The sequence below is a fragment of the Aotus nancymaae genome, unplaced genomic scaffold (genome assembly GCF_030222135.1).
Source record: "Aotus nancymaae isolate 86718 unplaced genomic scaffold, 86718_ANA_hifiasm-v0.15.2.pri h1tg000002l, whole genome shotgun sequence".
Lineage (NCBI taxonomy): Eukaryota > Metazoa > Chordata > Mammalia > Primates > Aotidae > Aotus > Aotus nancymaae.
The window spans coordinates 18,806,449-18,824,967 of NW_026988413.1; the positions used below are offsets into that span (position 1 = coordinate 18,806,449).

At 44.6% G+C, this 18,519-nt stretch overlaps 1 protein-coding gene and 1 non-coding gene across 6 annotated transcripts in view; both read left to right on the forward strand.

The window, feature by feature from the left end:
• Positions 1 to 18,519, forward strand: part of SVOPL (SVOP like) — a 181,885-nt gene that overhangs the window by 39,738 nt on the left and 123,628 nt on the right. For all 5 annotated transcript variants that reach the window (XM_064373094.1, XM_064373072.1, XM_021665310.2 and 2 more), the window contains 5 exons: positions 1,558 to 1,686; positions 12,982 to 13,055; positions 15,073 to 15,278; positions 15,951 to 16,062; positions 17,378 to 17,459. In XM_064373094.1, coding sequence (XP_064229164.1) covers positions 1,558 to 1,686; positions 12,982 to 13,055; positions 15,073 to 15,278; positions 15,951 to 16,062; positions 17,378 to 17,459 — 603 coding nt within the window. The remainder of the gene's footprint in view (positions 1 to 1,557; positions 1,687 to 12,981; positions 13,056 to 15,072; positions 15,279 to 15,950; positions 16,063 to 17,377; positions 17,460 to 18,519) is intronic.
• LOC135274532 (small nucleolar RNA SNORA40) lies at positions 18,239 to 18,367 on the forward strand. The gene has a single exon (XR_010342338.1). It is a non-coding gene; the product is annotated as a small nucleolar RNA SNORA40 (small nucleolar RNA).

An 18,519-nucleotide genomic window follows, 5' to 3' on the forward strand; every position in this document is an offset into this window, starting at 1 on the left:
AAGAAGAGAGGTCATCAGGTCTTTTAGACAACATGGGGTTGTTCCTGTGGCCACATACATATGAATCTATAAGAAAGACGATATCGTAGCTATGAAGGGAGTGGGCCTGGTTCAAAAGGAGTGCCCCACAGGTGTCACCATGGCGGAACTGGAAGAGTCTATGATATTACACAGCGTGCAGTTGGCTTTGTCGTAAACAAACGGGTTATGGGCAGGATTCTTGCCAAGGGAGTTCATGTGTGTACTGAGCACACTAAGCACTCTAAGAGCCGAGATAGCTTCCTGAAACTCGTGCAGAAAATGATAAGAAAAACAAAGAAGCCAAAGGGAAGGGTACCTCGGTTTGACTGGAGCCCCAGCCCTGCTCCAGCCAGAGAGGCACATTTATGAGAACCATGGCGAAGAGCCTAAGCTGCTGGAACCTACTCCCTATGAATTCATGGCATATTAAGTGCAAAAAATAAAAAGATCTCTGGACTGTTAAAAAAATTAAAAGCATTGGCAGTGCACGGTGATGGCTCACGCCTGTAATCCCACCACTTTGGGAGGTCGAGGCAGGCAGATTATAAGGTCAAGAGATTGAGACCATCCTGGCCGACATGGTGAAACCTCGTCTTTACTAAAAATACAAAAATTAGCTGGGTGTGGTGGCACAAGCCTGTAATCCCAGCTCCTCGGGAGGCTGAGGCAGGAGAATTGCTTGAACCCGGGAGGCAGAGGTTGCAGTGAGCCGAGATGGTGCCACTGCACTCCAGCTTGGCAGCAGAGTGAGACTCCGTCTCAAAATGTTGAAGGAAGGGATTTCTGACTGTGGAAGGGGTTGTGTGCTGGGAAGCTGGCATATCACTGTGGAGGCTGGGCATGAGGCAAGAGGAAAAAGGCTGGAAAATCAAGAGTGTCAGAATAATTGAGAGCAGGACCCGAACTGCTCACTGGCCATGGGAATGCGGGTCCAGGGGCTGCTGTGGAGGAGCTTTTCTGAGGAAGGGCCAACAGCCTTGATTGCATGAGTCGGGAGAGACGGGGAGTGGTCAGAGCTGATGCTTCATCTTCAGTGGCAGCTCATACTGTTTTCTGCGTGTGATATTCAAACTATTCAGCACTCAGTGGGTTGAGGGCCTTGACAATCAGAACTGATTGCTCCACCGTGTGGGTGCTGGAGCCCCCTGTCCCTGTCACCCTTTGGTTGTTGCACGGTGGGGAGGTGCTGGGGTTCCTGGGGAGGGGCTGGAGAGGGGCACCTGGGGCAGTGGCTGTTTACCAACTGAAAGTGAGAAGTTCATTATGTTAACAGCTAGTTTGGGCCCTACTGGTGCAAAGCTGAGTATCAGCCTACTGTCATCCCGGAAGGGACTATGATCAGAAGAATGTGACCCTTTTTGTTCCAAGTCAACTTTGAATCCAGTGGAATTCCCGCTACATTGCATGCCTTTAAGCTGGTTACGTATCTTTCCTATCTTGGGAAACTAGGACTGTACTGTGTATAGAGTGATAACAGCTGTACCCCTGGGTTCTACAGCAGGGGCCACTCTGATGTTCTTGGTAATCTCCATCCAGTTTATTCCTGAATCTGCCCGGTTCAATGTCTCTACTGGGAACACTCCGGCTGCCCTGGCCACTCTGGAGCACATCGCCAAGATGAACCGCGCGGTCATGCCAGAGGGGAAGCTGGTGGAGCCCATCCTGGTGAGTGCTGACCCCGAGGTCTTCTCCCACCACCAGTGGCCACTGGGAAATCTCCTCAGTTGTGGAAGGCTGGAAGGAGGGGGACCCTTGCTCTCTAGTCCTGTCCTAGAGGTGGGGCGATGGCCGGGAAAGATGTGAGACTACCTGCATTTTCACTGTGAGCCATGGGACCCTAGTGAGTTACCTATATTTTTCTTTTCTTTTTTTCTTTTTGAGATGGAGTTTTGCCCTTGTTGCCCAGGCTGGAGTGCAGTGGCGCAATCTCAGCTCACCGCAATTTCTGCCTCCTGGGTTCAAGTGATTCTCCTTGCCTCAGCCTCCCAAGCAGCTGGGATTGCAGGCATGCACCACCATGCCCGGCTGATTTTGTGTTTTTAGTAGAGATGGATTTCTCCATGTTGGTCAGGCTGGTCTTAAACGCCCAACCTCAGGTGATCCACCTGTCTTGGCCTCCAAAAGTGTTGGGATTATAGGCATGAGCCGCTGCGCCTGGCCCTAGCTTTGTTTTTCTTATCAATAAAATGGAAATAATAACACCCACCTTGCAGAGCTGATCACGTGATCTGGCATCTTTGTCAGTAGATGGGAGGTTGTTTGCTTTTTTTGTACTGGCCTGGTGTTATTTTGTTATGAATGTTATAAACCTCATTACATGACTTTTTCATATCTCTGAAATCGTTTCTGTAAGGTAAGTGTTAACCTCCTTGAACATTTAGTAAAATTTGTCTCCAGAGTAGTTTGACCTGATACCTATTTTGAGGGGTTGGAAGATCGTGAGACATTGTTGAGCAGACAGTTCCTTTTTCATTTTTGTTGTTGTTGTTGTTTTTGGAGACAGAGTCTCACTCTGTCACCTAAGCCGGAGTGCAGTGGCGTGATGATCTCGGCTCACTGCAACCTCCGCCTCCTGGGTTCAAGCGATTCTCCTGCCTCAGCCTCCCAGGTAGCTGGGACTACAGGCACACACCACCACGCCCAGCTAATTTTTGTACTTTTAGTAGAGACAGGGTTTCACCATGTTGGCCAGGATGGTCTCGATCTCTTGACCTCGAGATCCTCCCACCTCAGCCTCCCAAAATGATGGGATTACAGGTGTGTCTAACTTGTGGTAAAATATACATGGCATAAAATTTACTATCTTAACTGTTTTTAAATGTATAGTTCAGTGATATTAAGTACATTTATATTGTTATGAAACTGTAACCTCCATTTCCAGAACTTTTTTCATCTTCCAAAGCTGAAATTCTATACCCATTAAACAAAAAATTTCTGTTCACCCTCCCACACCCTTTAAAACCACCATCCTATTTTTTGTCTGTATAAAATTGACTATTCGAGATCCTTCATATGTAGAATCACACAGCGTTCGTCTTTTTGTGACTGGTTCATTTCATTTAACATAATGTCCTTAAGGTTCATCCATGTGGCATAGGTCGGAATTTTCTTCCTTGTCAAGGCTGAATAATACCTCGTTGTATGAATAAAGCGTATTTTGCATTTGTTGATGAATACTTTGGTTCAGCTATTATGGCTGATGTTGCTATGAACATGGGTGACTGGATAGCTCTTCAAGGCCTCACTTTCAATTTTTTTTTTTTTTTTTTGAGGCGATTCTCCTGCCTCAGTCTCCCGAGTAGCTGAGACTACAGATACCTGCCACCGTGCTCGGCTACTTTTTGTATTTTTAGGAGAGATGGGGTTTCACTCTGTTAGCCAGGATGGTCTCGATCTCCTGACCTCATGATCGACGTGCCTCGACCTCTCAAAGTGCTGGGATTACAGGCGTGAGCCACTGCACCCGGCCTCACTTTCAATTCTTTTGGATATATACCCAGATGTGGAATTCCTGGATCCTGTGATAATTCTGTGTTTAATTTTTGTGAGGGGTCATTACACTGTTTTCCACAGCAACTGAACCATTTTACATTCCTGCCAACATTGCACAAGGAACCTAATTTTGCTACATCCTTTTTTATTCTTATTTTTATTTTTTTGAGATGGAGTCTTGCTCTGTCACCAGGCTGGAGTGCAATGGCATAATCTCAGCTCACTGTAACCTCTGCCTCCCGGTTTCAAGCGATTCTCCTGCCTCAGCCTCCTGAGTAGCTGGGATTACAGGCACCTGGGAAGCGGAAATTGCAGTGAGCTGAGATTGTGACACTGCACTCCAGCCTGGGCAACACGGTGAAACTCCGTTTCAAAAAGAAAAAAAAAGAAAAATATAGGTAACTCACTAGGGTCCCATGGCTCACAGTGAAAATGCAGGTAGCCTCACATCTTTCCTGGCCATTGCCCCGCCTCTAGGACAGGACTAGAGAGCAAGGGTCCCCCTCCTTCCAGCCTTCCACAACTTAGAGGCACCTGCCACCATGCCTGGCTAATATTTGTGTTTTTAGTAGATATAGGGTTTTGTTGTGTTGGCCAGGCTGGTCTTGAACTCGTGACCTCAAGTGAGCCACCTGCCTCAATCTCCCAAAGTGCTAGGATTACAGGTGTGAGCCACCACACCCAGCCAAGGCTGTCTTTTCATTGCATTCTAGCATACGATTGATTTTTGTTCTTGCATTAGTCTTATTACTTGAAGTATTTCTTTATATGGATTTGGACCTTTTTTTGTTGTTGTTTGTTTAAACTGAACTTAAGTTTTCTTTTTGAAAACATAATTTCAACTTTTATTTATTTTTTTGTGATGGGGTCTCACTCTATCACCCAGGCTGGAGTGCAGTGGTGCAGTCGTAGCTCAGTGTAGCCTTAACCTCCCAGGCTCAGTCCTCCCACCTCAGCCTCCAGAGTAGCTAGGACCACAGGTGTGTTCTAATTTTTAAATTTCTTGTAAAGATGAGGTCTTGCTTTGTTGCCTAGGCCAATCTTGAACCCCTGGGGTCAAGCAATCGATCCTCCCTCCTTGGCCTCCCAAAGCGATGGGATTACAGGTGTGAACCACTGCACCCCGCCATGCTTATTTTAGATTCAGGGGGTGTGTGTGCAGGTTTGTTACATGGGTCTGTTGCATGCTGCTGAGGATTGGGGTGTGATTGATCCCGTCATCCAGGCAGTGGGCATAGTACCCAGTAGTTAGTTTTTCAGCCCTTGCCGCTTCCCTCCCTGCTCTAGGAGTCCCCAGTGTCTGTTGCTGTCCTCTTTGTGTCCATGAGTACCCAATGCTGAGCTCCCACTTAAAAGTGAGAATATAGGGTATTTGGCTTTCTGTTCTCACATTAACTTTTTCTTTCTTCCTTTTTTTTTTTTTTTTTTTTTGAGACAGAGTCTCGCTCTGTCACCAGGGGCCAGGCTGGTGTGCAGTGGTGTGATCTCAGCTCACTGCAACCTCTGTCTCCTGGGTTCAAGCAATTCTGCCTCATCTTCCTGAGTAGCTGGGACTACAGGCATGCACCACCATGCCCAGCTAATTTTTGTACTTTTAGTAGAGACAGGGTTTCACCATGTTGGCCAGGATGGTCTCGATCTCTTGACCTCGTGATCCGCCCAGCTCAACCTCCCAAAGTGCTGGGATTACAGGTGTGAGCCCCTGCCCCCGGCCTCCCGCATTAATTTTCTTAGGATAATGGACTTCAACTGCACCCATGCTGTTGTAAAGGACATGATTTCATTCTTTATTTTGTGGCTGCATTAACCTGTTTGAAAATTTAAAAAAAATTATTGTCTTTGAGAATGAAATTCCTCAAATTCTATTTTCTCTCATTAACATATTGAAAGTAGCTTTGGTTAGTATCTTCTGTGTGCATCTTTTGCAACTATTTTTAACCTTTCTGTGTTGCTTCGCTTTAAATGTGTTTCTTGAGTCCGGGTGTGATAGCTCATGCCTATAATCCCAGCACTTTGGGAGGCTGAGATGAGAAGATCACTTGAGCCCAAGATTTCGAGACAAGCCTGGGCATTAAAACAAGACCCAGCCAGGCACAGTGGCTCATGCCTGGAATCCAAGCACTTTTGGAGGCTGAGGTGGGCATATCATGAGGTCAAGAGATTGAGACCAGTCTGGCCAACATGGTGAAACCCTGTCTCTATGACTGGGACTACAGGCGCGTGCCACCACGCCCAGCTAATTTTTATATTTAGCTGGGAATGGTGGCACGCGCCTATAGTCCTAGCTACTTGAGAGGTTGAGGCAGGAGAATCGATTGAACCCAGGAGGCGGAGGTTGCAGTAAACTGAGATTGCGTCACTACAGTCCGGCCTGGTGACAGAGCAAGAGCTCATCTCAAAAACAAAACGAAACAAAAAAACCCCAAAACACGAGACCTCTCTGTACCAAAAAAAAAAAAAAAGCCAGACATGCAGCCATAGTGGTCCACACCTGTAGTCCCAACTTGTTACTTTGGAGATTGAGCTCAGGAGGTCGAGCTGCAGTGAGCTATGATCGTACTGCTGTACTGGACCCTGTATTTTAGTAGTCAGGGCAACACAATGAGACCCTCTCAAAGTATTTCTTGTAAAGCTACAGTTGATTTTTTCCCCCTTCTCTTTCCTTTGTTTTCTTTCTTCGTTTTTGAGACGGAGTCTCATTCTGTCGCCCAGGCTGGAGTGCAGTGGCACAGACTCTGCTCACTGCAACCTCTGTGCCCTGGGTTTAAGTGAGATTCCTGCCTCAGCCCCCCAAGTATCTGGGATTTCAGGCGCCTGCCACCATGACCAGATAATTTTTGTTTTTTTAATGGTGACAGGGTTTACAATGTTGGCCAGGCTGGTCTCGAACTGACCGCAAGTGGTCCACCCACCACAGCCTCCCAAAGTGCTGGGATTACAGGCATGAGCCACTGTACCCAGCCAATATTCTGTCTTTAATAATGAGTCGGATCCACTTACATCTCCTGGCATATTTGGGCTTCTGTCATTTATTTTTATTTATTTATATTGTTTTGAGACACAGACTCACTCTGGTGCCCAGGCTGGAGTTCAGTGGCAGGATCTCAGCTCACTGCAACATTCGCTTTCTGGGTTCAAGCAATTCTCTTGCCTCGGCCCCCTGAGTAGCTGGGGCTACAGGCGTGCACCACCATGCCCAGTTAATTTTTGTTTCTTTATTTTAGTAGAGGTGGGGTTTCGCCATGTTGGCCAGGCTGGTCTCGAACTCCTGACCTCAGGTGATCCACCTCCCTTGGCCTACCAAAGTGCTGGGATCACAGGCATGAGCCACTGCGTCCGGCCTGTTATTTATTTTGTATTTCTTACGTGTGTGCACAGTTGCAGGAAAATATTTTGTGTTTCTTTTGAATGAGGTCTTTCCTTTTCTCACTGACTAACTTCTATCAAATTGCGTTGCCATTTCCCTTCTCTGCATTTCCTTTTATAGACTTGGAATTGATCCACTTTCTTTTATTCTAGAGGTAGCTTTAACTATTGAAAATGCACATTTATAGTATTTACTATTATTTGCTACCTTTATCTGTTGGTTTTCTCTTTCTCTTCTCTCATTTATGTGGCTTTGGACCTTAAATTCTTTTTTTTTTTTTTTCTTTAACTGAACTTGTTTATTTTGTTTTTTTTTTTCTGTGATGGGGTTTCACCCTGTCACCCAGGCTGGAGTGCAGTGGCACAGTCTCCATTCACTGCAGCCTCTGTCCCCTGGGACGCAGTGCTGCAATCATAGTTCACTGCAACCTTGACCTCCCAAGCTAGACGAACGATACAAGGACCCTAATTGTGTTTTTGCCAATTATCGTCTTCCAAATCTTGTTTGCCTCATATTTCAGTTACACTTTGTTTATAACTTTCCTTAAATTGTCTTTATTTTGGAGCCAGTATTTAGATTTCTTAGCATTTTTAGTGCTGTCTTTTTTATTGATATTTGAACTTAGTTTTTATCACTAATGATTTTTTTTGGCATCTCTCTCCTTTCTATTGTATTAATTTGGTTTTATTCTTTTTTTTTTTTTTTAATTTTTTGAGATGGAGCCTCACTCTTCTGCCCAGGCTGGAGTGCAGTGACGCCATCTTTGCTCACTGAAATCTCCCCTTCCTGGGTCCAAGCAATTCTCCTGCCTCAGCCTCCCAAGTAGCTGCATTTACAGGAATGGGACACCACGCCCGGCTAATTTTTGTATTTTAGTAGAGATGGGGTTTCACCATGTTGGCCAGGCTGGTCTCAAACCCCTGACCTCAAGTGATCCACCTGCATCGGCCTCGCAAAGTGCTGGGATTACAGTTGTGAGCCACTGGGCCCAGCCAATTTGTTTTGTTTTTAATTTTTGAGACGGAAGCTCACTCTGTTGCCCAGGCTGGTATGATCTCAGCTCACTACAACTTCCGCCTCCTGGGAGGAGGTTCAAGTGATTCTTGTGCCTCACCCTCTGAAGTAGCTGGGATTACAGGTGACTGCCATCATGCCCAGCTAATTTTTTGTATTTTTAGTAGAGACAGGGTTTCACCATGCTAGCCAGGCTGGTCTTGAACTCCTGCCCTCAAGTGATCCACCCTCCTTAGCCTCTGGGATTACAGGCGTGAGCCACTGCGTCTGGCCAATTTGGTTTTATTCTTAATATTTAAATGTTAGATCTTTGTGGGTTTAATTGGGTACAATGAAACATTGTACAGATTTAGCTTTGTTATATCCACATGACTAACCAGTTGCTCTGATGTGTGTGTGTGTGTGTGTGTGTGTGTGTGTGTGTGTGTATTTGAGACGGAGTCTCACTCTGTCTCCCAGACTAGAGTGCGGTGGCAGGATTTCGGCTCCTGGCCTCAAGTGATACACTCACCTTGGCTTGCCAAAGTGCTAAGATTACAGGCAAGAGCCACCACACCCAGGCCGTGATGTATATTTTTTGAATAATCCATCCATTATCTATTTGGATCTATTTTGAATAATCTGTTCTAATGATAGATTTGTAGATTCAAGTATGTATGGGGATTTATTATATGATAAAGAGAACATTTCAAGTTGTTGAGAATAGGATAGACAGGTCCATTGATGGCATTATATGGCACTGTTTTAATTATAGTATTTTATAATATACTTTTGATTTCTGATAGGGTAAATTCCTCTAACCAAACGTCCCTTTCAGAGTTTTCCAAACTATTTTTTCAGGCTTATTTTTCTAGAAAAATTTTGGAGCCACTTTATTAAGATCTACTCACACCTTCCCCTCAAAAAAAAAAAAAAAAAAAAAAAAAAATCCAACCGGGCACTGTGGCTCAAGCCTGTAATCCCAGTACTTTAGGAGGCCAAGGTGGGTGGATCACCTGAGGTCAAGAGTTCGAGACCAGCCTGGCCAACATGGTGAAGCCTCATCTCTCCTAAAGATACAAAAACTAGCTGGGCTTGGTGGCAGATGCCTGTAATCCCAGCTACTCAGGAGGCTGAGGCAGGAGAATCACTTGAACCCAGGAGGTGGAGGTTGCAGTGAGGTGAGATTGTACCACTGCACTCCAGCCTGGGTGATACAATGAAACACTATTTTTAAAAAATCCTATGAGAGTTTGAGTTTTTGTTGACATTGTAAGCTAATAATGTAGAGAGAATTACTATCTTTATAATACTGAGTATTCTTGTCCTACTTCAAGTATATTTCCCCATTTATTAGATTCTTATTTTTCTCAGCAACATTTTTTGCTACTTCTGTCAATACTGCATATTTCTTGTAAAATGTATTCTTATCCACTTTGTTTTAAAAAAATATTTTGTAAATGGAATTTAAAAATTATTTTTCTATCAGATTCATATATTTTATTTTCTGTGTTGTGTGGCTTACTTATTTTGTAAATGTTCTCTGAAACATTTTTATAGCTTTATAACCCTCTTAACAACAGCAAATACCAATTTCTTGATTGTTCAATGGCACCCATTCTGATAGAATTCCTTGTGAATTGGGTGAAGAAGCCATTTCTCTGGAGAACAGCAAGAAGCTTCTTTTTTTTCCTTCTCTGTTTTTTTTTTTTTTTTTTTTTTTTTTTTTGGAAACGGGGTTTCACTCTTGTTGCCCAGTCTGGAGTGCAATGGCGAGATCTTGGCTCACCGCAACTGCCTCCTGGGTTCAAGCGATTCTCCTGCCTCAACCTATCAAGTAGCTGGGATTACAGCATGTGCCACATTGGCTAATTTTTAATCAAGACAGGGTTTTTCCATGTTGGTCAGGCTGGTCTTGAACTCCCAATCTCAGGTAATCCACTTGCCTCGGCCTCCCAAAGAGTTAGGATTACAGGCATGAGCCACCGTGCCCGGCCCAAGAAGTATCTTTAACGTGAGTATTGGGTACATTTGGGCATGTGTACTATCTAAGCTAACTGCAGGAACTTCGCCATCTCCATGTGTTCATTCCTGGCTCCTGCCTGCATCCCAGCTCCCCACCTTTCTCTCTCTGTAGGACAGTTATTCTTGGAATTGACAGGCATATAAATCTCAAATTGATGATCAAGTTTAAAACAAAACTCCTGGCCAAGTGTGGTGGTTTGCACCTGTAATCCCATTTCTTTGGGAGACTGAGGCAGGTAGGTTGCTTGAGGCCAGGAGTTCAAGACCAGCCTGGGCAATATGGCAAGACCCCCACCCCCATTTAAGAAAAAGTAAAATAAAACAGAACTCCTCATTTTCCTCCTCCAACCAACTTTGTTTTCCCCTTTCCAGTCTTTTTATTGTGGCAAAATACACATGACCAAAAATTTACTGTATTAACCTTTTTTTAAAATTTCTGGGACAGGATCTTGCTCTGTCACCCAGACTGCAGTGCAGTGGTGCGATCTTGGCTCACTGCAAGCCTCAACCTCCTGGACTCAAGTGATCCTTCCTCCTCAGCCTCCTGGGTAGCTAGAACTACAGGTGTGTGCCACCATGCCTGGCTCATTTTGTACAATTTTTTGTAGAGACAGGGTTTTGACATGTTTCCCAGGCTGGCCTTGAACTCCTGGGCTCAGGCAGTCCTCCCACCTCAGCCTCCAGAATACCTGGAACTGCAGGCGTGTGCCTCCATGCCTGGCTCATTTTTTCATTTTTATTTTCCTGTTTTTTTTTTTTTTTTTTTTAACTATAAGGTCTTATTCTGTCGTCCAAGCTGGAGTGCAGTGGCGTGACCTTGGCCCATTGCAGCCTCAACCTGCTGGGCTCAAGCGATAGCCCTGCCTCTGCCTCCTGAGTAGCTGGGACTGTAGGTGCATACCACCACAGTCGGCTAATTTTTTAAAAATTTTTCTTATTTTGTAGTGACAGAATCTCACTGTGTGGCCCAGGCTGGTCTCAGATTTCTGGCCCCAAGTGATCCTCCCACCTTGGCCTTCCAAAGTGCTGGGATTACAGGTATGAGCCACTGTGCCTGGCCTTAATTTTCTTATTTTTTAGTAGAAATGAGGTCTTGCTGTGTTGCTCAGACTGGTCTCAAATTCCTAGCCTCTCTGCCTCCCATCTCTGCCTCCCAAAGTACGGGGATAGTAGGCGTGAGCCACCGCACCAGACCACTCAGTGCAGATTTTGATAGCAGGAGGAAGACAGGATCCAGGGCTACTGGACATCTGGCAGAATGAGATGGCATCACCACCAAGGCAGGCAATGAATGCATAGCAGGGACACCAGGAGGTACAGAGAAAAGCTGCCAGTGTACAACCTTGCTGGGCTGGCAGGGCCATGGGAAAGGCTCTTCTGCCCTCAGTTCATCCTCTGTGTCTGAGATGGATCCAGAGCAGCAGCACTGCCTGTAACTGGGTGACAGGAGCAGGGCTGCTGGGGTGTCCCAGAGACGCTCACTGTCCCCTTATCAGATGTGTTTTCCCAGGTCCTTGGGCCTCATTCACCCAAGAATGGGGAGGGGGCCTTGGTGGCACGGCGAGCTCATTCAAGTAAGTATCGGAATCAGAGAGTTTTGCAGAAAGTGATTTATTAGGCAGAGAGGGAGGGAGAGAGGGAGGGGGGGAGGGAGAGAGAGAGAGAGAGAGAGAGAGAGAGAGAGAGAGATCTCCCATGCCGCCATGAGAGGGGATCCCTGAGAGGGAAATCGGTATAGGTAAGGGATCAATGGTGGATCTTGGTCAGATTGGGAAGAGTAGTGGAAGAATGGGGTGGGTTGTAGGGATGGTTAATGAGTACCCCCCCAAAATAGAATAATACTAGTTGATAGTAAAACAGTGACTATAGTTAATAATAATTGTACACTTTAGAATAACTTAGAGTATAATAGCTCGAAGGATGAATGCTTGAGGGGTTGGATACCCGTTTTCCATGATGTGCTTATTTCATGAGATGTATCGAAACCTCTCCTGTGCCCCATAAATAGACATACCTCCTATGTGCCCCACAAAAATGAAAAATTAACCATTGGAGCAAGAGGCCTCTAAGTACCCTTCAAACTCTAACTTTCTGTGACAACAAAATCCAGGACATCCACCCTCCTGGTGTCTCTAGAAAGAGCCTGTAATCCCAGGTCTATTTCTGAGAAAAGAGCTGTTGGTTTTCAACAGCGTGCCCTCATCTGAAGTACTTAGCTTTACATAAAAATCCATTACTGCACCATCATGTAACATCCTTAATTGTTTTTATCCAAAGGTATTGAATAAGTACTATGGACCAGAACTTTTGCTAACTATACTCCTTAGAGACAGAAATTAGGCATTCTCCCTTCTTTCAACTTTATGCCATTGTTTTCCTAACAAGACTCATTCTCTTTTTTTTTGGAAATGAAGTTTCGTTCTTGTGGCCCAGGCTGGAGCGCAATGGCATGATCTCAGCTCACTGCAACCTCTGTCTTCCAGGTTCAAGCGATTCTCCTGCTTCAGTCTCTTGAGTAGCTGGGATTACAGGCATGCACCACCACACCCGACTAATTTTGTATTTTTAGTAGAGACAGAGTTTCTCCATGTTGGTCAGGCTAGTCTCAAACTCCCAACCTCAGGTGATCTGCATGCCTCAGCATCCCAAAGTGCTGGGATTACAGATGTGAGCCACCATGCCCAGCTCATACTTTTTTTTTAACACAAGAGTTTTCATTTTAATGCTAATTTTAGATGAATCTCCGATCAGTTTCACAGTTACTTTCATGTTTCCTCCTACCCTCCCCACCTCTGCGCCAGTGCTGGCGAGCAGAGGAAGAGCAAAAGGTTAGCATCTCAAGTTCAGTGAGTTTTGGTACTTGTCAATGATAAGAAAAAGCCAAAAGACAGATTGGCTGTGACAAATGTGTTAAAAACAACGATCTCTGGGTTTGTCAGCTGTACGCATAGGAGCTGAGTGGGTTTCCCACGCCACCGTGCTCCAGTATGATTCTCATCTTCTATGATCTAAAACAGTGAAAACACCTTTGTTCATCCTTAGCCTGCTGAGTATATTCTGTCTCCCTCTTTTCATTACCCCAGGAAAAAAGAGGAAAGTTTGCAGACCTATTGGATACTAAATATTTACGGACCACATTACAGATCTGGGTCATATGGTAAGAGTGTAATGATTTCAAAACTAGTTTTAAATAGAGGCATTGGGAGGAAGCCTATTTAAGTAAATCTGTCTGAGTGCCACTGGGGAGAAAAACATGACCAACTCCACATATCACATCCAGCAATGTCTTGTCTTTCTACAAACACCGCCACTGCTAAATAAATCAGTAAATAGATACATAGACAGATAGAGGAAAAATCTCTGATTGTCTTCAACCAGTTTTTAAATTTTTCTTATGATCATATGAGCTCACTTCTTAACTTTTGCAGCCTGGTTGTTTTCCTCACCACAGGACAGAAACTGGTCCTTTGATGTCACCAATCAAGTTCAATGGCATAGACTTTATGGTAGCTGTGATTCATTTCTCTACAGCATGATTTTGAGTAAGCAAATTTTCTTTCCCTTTTTTTCTTTTTTTTGAGACCGAGTTTTGTTCATGTTGCCCAGGCTGGAGTGCAATGGCGTGATCTCAGCTCACTGCAACCTCTGCCTCCTGGGTTCAAGCAATTCTACTGCCTCAGCCTCCCGAGTAGCTGGGACTACAGGCATGAGCCACCACACCTGGCTAATTTTGTATTTTTTTTTTTGTAGAGATGGGGTTTCTCCATGTTGGTCAGACTGGTCTCAAACTCCTGACCTCAGGTGATCTGCCCACCTCAGCCTCCCAAAGTGCTGGGATTAGAGGCAAAATCACTGCGCCTGGCCTGCAAAGATCTTCTAAATAGGACTAAAACATGCTGACTATAACAGAAAAGATAGATGAGTTTTGAGACTTTAAATTAGGAACTTAGGAACTGTGTCATAAGATATCAAGAAGGGTGGGTGCGATGGCTCATGCCTGTAATCCCATCACTTTGGGAGGCCGAGGTGGGAAGATCACCTGAGGTCAGGAGTTTGAGACCAGCCTAGCCAACCTGGCAAACCCTGTCTCTACTAAAAATACAAAAAAATTAGCCTGGCATGGTGGTGGGCGCCTGTAATCCCAGCTACTCGGGAGGCTGAGGCAGAAGAATTGCTTGAACCCAGGAGGTGGAAGTTGCAGTGAGCCGAGATCATGCCACTGCACTCCAGTCCTCAAGCCTGGGCAACAGAATGAGACTCTGCTTAAAAAAAAAAAAAAAAAAAAAGATATCCTGAAGAGCCTGAAGGGTAGGCTTACCCACTGGGAGAAAAAATTTGCAATGTATATTTCCTGCAAATCATACACACACACACACACACACACACACACACACACACACACACACACACACATATACACACATATATTATAATTTTTTCAACAAGAAAAAATAGACAACCCAGTTTATTTTTAAAATTTTTTTTAAGTTTTAAAAATATTATTAAAGTTTTAAAATTTATTTTATTTTGCATTCATAGAGATGGGTCTTGCTTTGTTGCCCAGACAGGTCTCAAACTCCTGGCCTCAAGCAGTCTTCCTGCCTCAGCCTCCCAAAGTGCTGGAATGACAGGCATGACCCACCATGTCTGGCCAACAGCCCAGTTTAGAAATAGGCAAGAGTCTTGAACAGGCACTTCACCGAAAATGTACACCAGAGAAACACATCAAAACATGCTCAACCTTAAAGTCCCCAGGGAAATACAAATTAAAACCCAACCGGATACCACTACAAATCCACCAGTCCATGAGAATGGCTAAAATGAAAGATTGATAATACCAAGGGTTGAGAAGGATGCAAAGTAATGGTAACTTACATACATAACTGACTGGAATTCAAATTAGTACAGTCACTTTGGAAAACTGGAGGTATCTATTACAGCTGGAAGTATGTGTATACTATGGCCCAGCAATTTCCGCTCCTAGGTTTACACCCAACAGGCACGTGTACATCTGTATGACGTGTAAGAGGCACTTCCATGAATGTTGTGTGTGGCAGCCTGGCTTCCTCCCTTTGCATTTCTACATTCTGCACCTTTCACTTGCTATTCCCTCCCGACTCATCCTTCAGGTCTGGTGTCAGCATTTGCTAGTAACGTTCTTTTCTCACTTCGAGGCTTGGAATCTCCTTTGCCTACTATGGGGTTATCTTGGCCAGTGCTGAGCTGCTGGAGCGGGACCTGGTCTGTGGTTCGAAGTCGGACTCTGAGGTGGTCGTGACTCAGGGGGACTCAGAGGAGGGCCAGAGCCCCTGCCACTGCCACATGTTTGCGCCCTCCGACTATCGGACCATGATCATCAGCACCGTCGGTGAAATTGCTCGTAAGTGTCCCTCTGCACGTAGGGTGGCCTACGTGCGGTTGAGTCTCAGCGGAGAGAAGTATGACCCTGTAACGTGGGTCCTGCCTAGCAGAACTGAACAAGTCACCAAATGGTGCTGAAAAATCTCCAGTTTGGATTGGTGTTGGCAAGAGAAGTCTGGAGCTTTGAAGTGCTGTATTCTATCAATCCTAAGGTGTTTTTCCCCTCCTCACATTTTAACATCTCTGGAATTGGTATGTGGCTTACAATGGCTTGTTGGATTGCAATTGACAGCATTATTTCTATTTTAGTAGACATAAAATGATCGTACTTAAAAATCAATGGCTGGATGTTAAATTGAGCTGATGAAAAAAAATCAATGGCACCTTGAATTTGATGAAAACATATAAAACATTTAAAATGCCGGCCTAGCAAGCTGGCAATCTGCAATAGACCTGCATAATATAATAAGTATCCTGGGCACCAGCACTTATCATTCCTGGACCCACGTGGGTAAAGTATATTAAGAGTCTTGAAATTGATGATAACGTGACTGGATTTTGGCTGGAATACTCGTGAGGTTTGGATGAAGTTGCTTCTTTCTGAAATGTCAAGGATGAGTCCGTGCCAGTGTTGCAATATGCCACTTGCCTTCCAAGGTCCCAGAAATTGTCTTTACTGTTTGCTTTCTAGTGAATCCTTTAAATATCCTGGGCATCAATTTCCTGGGAAGACGGCTGAGCCTTTCCATTACCATGGGATGCACGGCTTTATTCTTCCTTCTCCTCAACATTTGCACGTCAAGGTATTTGCTATTTGGTTGCTTCAAGTTTTGTGCAGTGGTTTCTAAATAGAGTCTCCTGACCCATGGTGTTCGGTAGTTTCAGGGACAAGTCCCTTTCATCCAGGAGAGTAGAGAATGGGCTGCCTGTTTGACTAGAATGGTCTTGCCGAGTCCCTGCTACTCCCCTTCCCTCTTCTCACGGACCCCATTTTCCTCCAGCTGTCACAGGATTATGGGTGCCAATGATGTTGTGCTCACTTTACCCACCAAAATATTGAGGATCATTATGTAATGCTTCCTGGAGAATTGAGACTCTGGTTGTTTATCACGTTATTTGAACCAATGCCAAGAAAGTTTTGTGATTACAGACAACGTGCTTCCTTGAGCCTTCTGCTCATTTCACTCTTAATTTGCTGAGCTCTGATATGCATCATTTATTCTACAAGTTGTCTGTACTGTTTTCCAGGGGATGGTAGCAGTGGATGTGCTTTTTTCCCTCCCTTTAAGACAGGGTCTCTCACTTTGTCACCGAGGTTGGAGTGCAGTGGTGTGGTCTCAACTCACTGCAGCCTCCAGCTTCTGGGCTCAAGCCATCTTTCTGCCTCAGCCTCTTGAGTAGCGGGGACTACAGGCACACACCACCATGCTGGGCCAATTAAAAAAAAGTTTGGTGGCTTATACGAATAATCCCAGCACTTGGAGAGGCTAAGGTAGCTGGATCACTTGAGCTCGGGAGTTTGAGATCAGCTTGGACAACATGGCAAAACCTCATCTCTACAAAAAATACAAAAATTAGCCAAGTGTGGTTGTACGTGCCTATAGTCCCAGCTACCCAGGAGGCTGAGGTGGGAGGATCACTTGAGCCTGGGAGGCTGAGGCTGCAGTGAGCTATAATTGTGCCACTGCATCCCAGGCTGGATGACAGAGCCAGATTCTGTCTCAAAAAAAAAAAAAAAAAAAAACCGCGAGAGAGACAGAGACAGTTTTACTATGTTGCCTAGGCTGGTCTTGAACTCCTGGCCTTGAGCAATCTGTCCGCCCAGGCCTCCCAAAGTGCAGGGATTACAGATATGAGCCACCGCGCCCAGCAGGTGTGCAATGTGAGGGGCCAGGGTGATTGGCAGCTGTGGGGAAATGGAGAGGGTGGTCGGGAGTAAGATTGGAAGGAGGTTTGCTTAAGGACCCCACAATCAGGCCAGCTGAGAAGCAGTACCCTACTCGGGTTCTGAGTTATCTGAGAGTGTGTCTTAGCATCCACGGTGCCCTTGGAGCTGGGCCACGGGAGGTGGTTCTCCATGCTGCTTTTTATAATTTCTCTTCGCTTCCTGTTTTCTAGTGCCGGCCTGATTGGCTTCCTCTTCATGCTGAGGGCTCTGGTGGCTGCAAACTTCAACACCATCTACATTTACACAGCTGAGGTGAGTTTTCATGCAGGGCTAGCTTCCAACAGGGTGTGTAAGGTGAGCCCCTTCGGGTGTCCATCCAAAGGTAATGCATCCCTGGTTTCTGTTGACTTTTGATGATTTTCTAAAGACAGTCTGTCAAAAAGACACCAGAAGTTTATTTGATGTGAATTTCCCCTTACCCATTCAGTCTGTTGAAAGACAGTCTCTGGAAGATAACATCTTCTTCCTTTCTTTAAATAGCATGCATGTAAAAAAACAGCTCATTGCCCTCGCACTAGGCTTAGAACACTAGGCTTAGAATAGGTAGCTGTCAAATGTCGAATTTCTTTTCTCTCTTTTTGAAATTAGGATACATTTTTCACTGTTACTCTTTTGGAAGATCCCTTTCCCTCCATCTGTTATTTGCTGCTTGTAGCTTAAACTTGAATATAATCTTGATTTATTCTTAGTTAATTTATTGAATTAGTACATCTTCATGCAAGGTACTGCCTGAGATACCTGAAGGATTTCCTCATAAACCTCCCACTTTAAAGAACTAATATTCTTAGAAAGGAAAGAGTATTTGAATAGGGAACTTAACAGTATTTTCACTGGTTTTGTCATTCATTGAGCTACAGGAAATAGTGCTTTAGATACCGATAAAGCTGCCCTCATGTTCATGGCAAGAAATGGGGAAGTCTATTGTGCTGGAAGATTCAGGATGTCAGAAACCATTAAACCTGCAGAGAAAAGTACTTTTTCTCCCACACAGAGATAAAAATAGAAAACTATGTGGTATTTGAATTATACATAATACTTTATTTAGTTCCATTAACAAAATCTAAAGTTGACTTATAGACAGGTGCAAAAAATAAATCCTCTTTTGCAATCCAGAACTCATTGTTCAGTATAAGTTTTGCTACAAATAAGAAAGGGGTATTATGATACCTGAGACACTTTTTTTTTCTTTAATTTTTATTTTTTATTTATTTATTTTTTGAGACGGAGTTTCGCTCTTGTTACCCAGGCTGGAGTGCAATGGCGCGATCTCGGCTCACCGCAACCTCCGCCTCCTGGGTTCAGGAAATTCTCC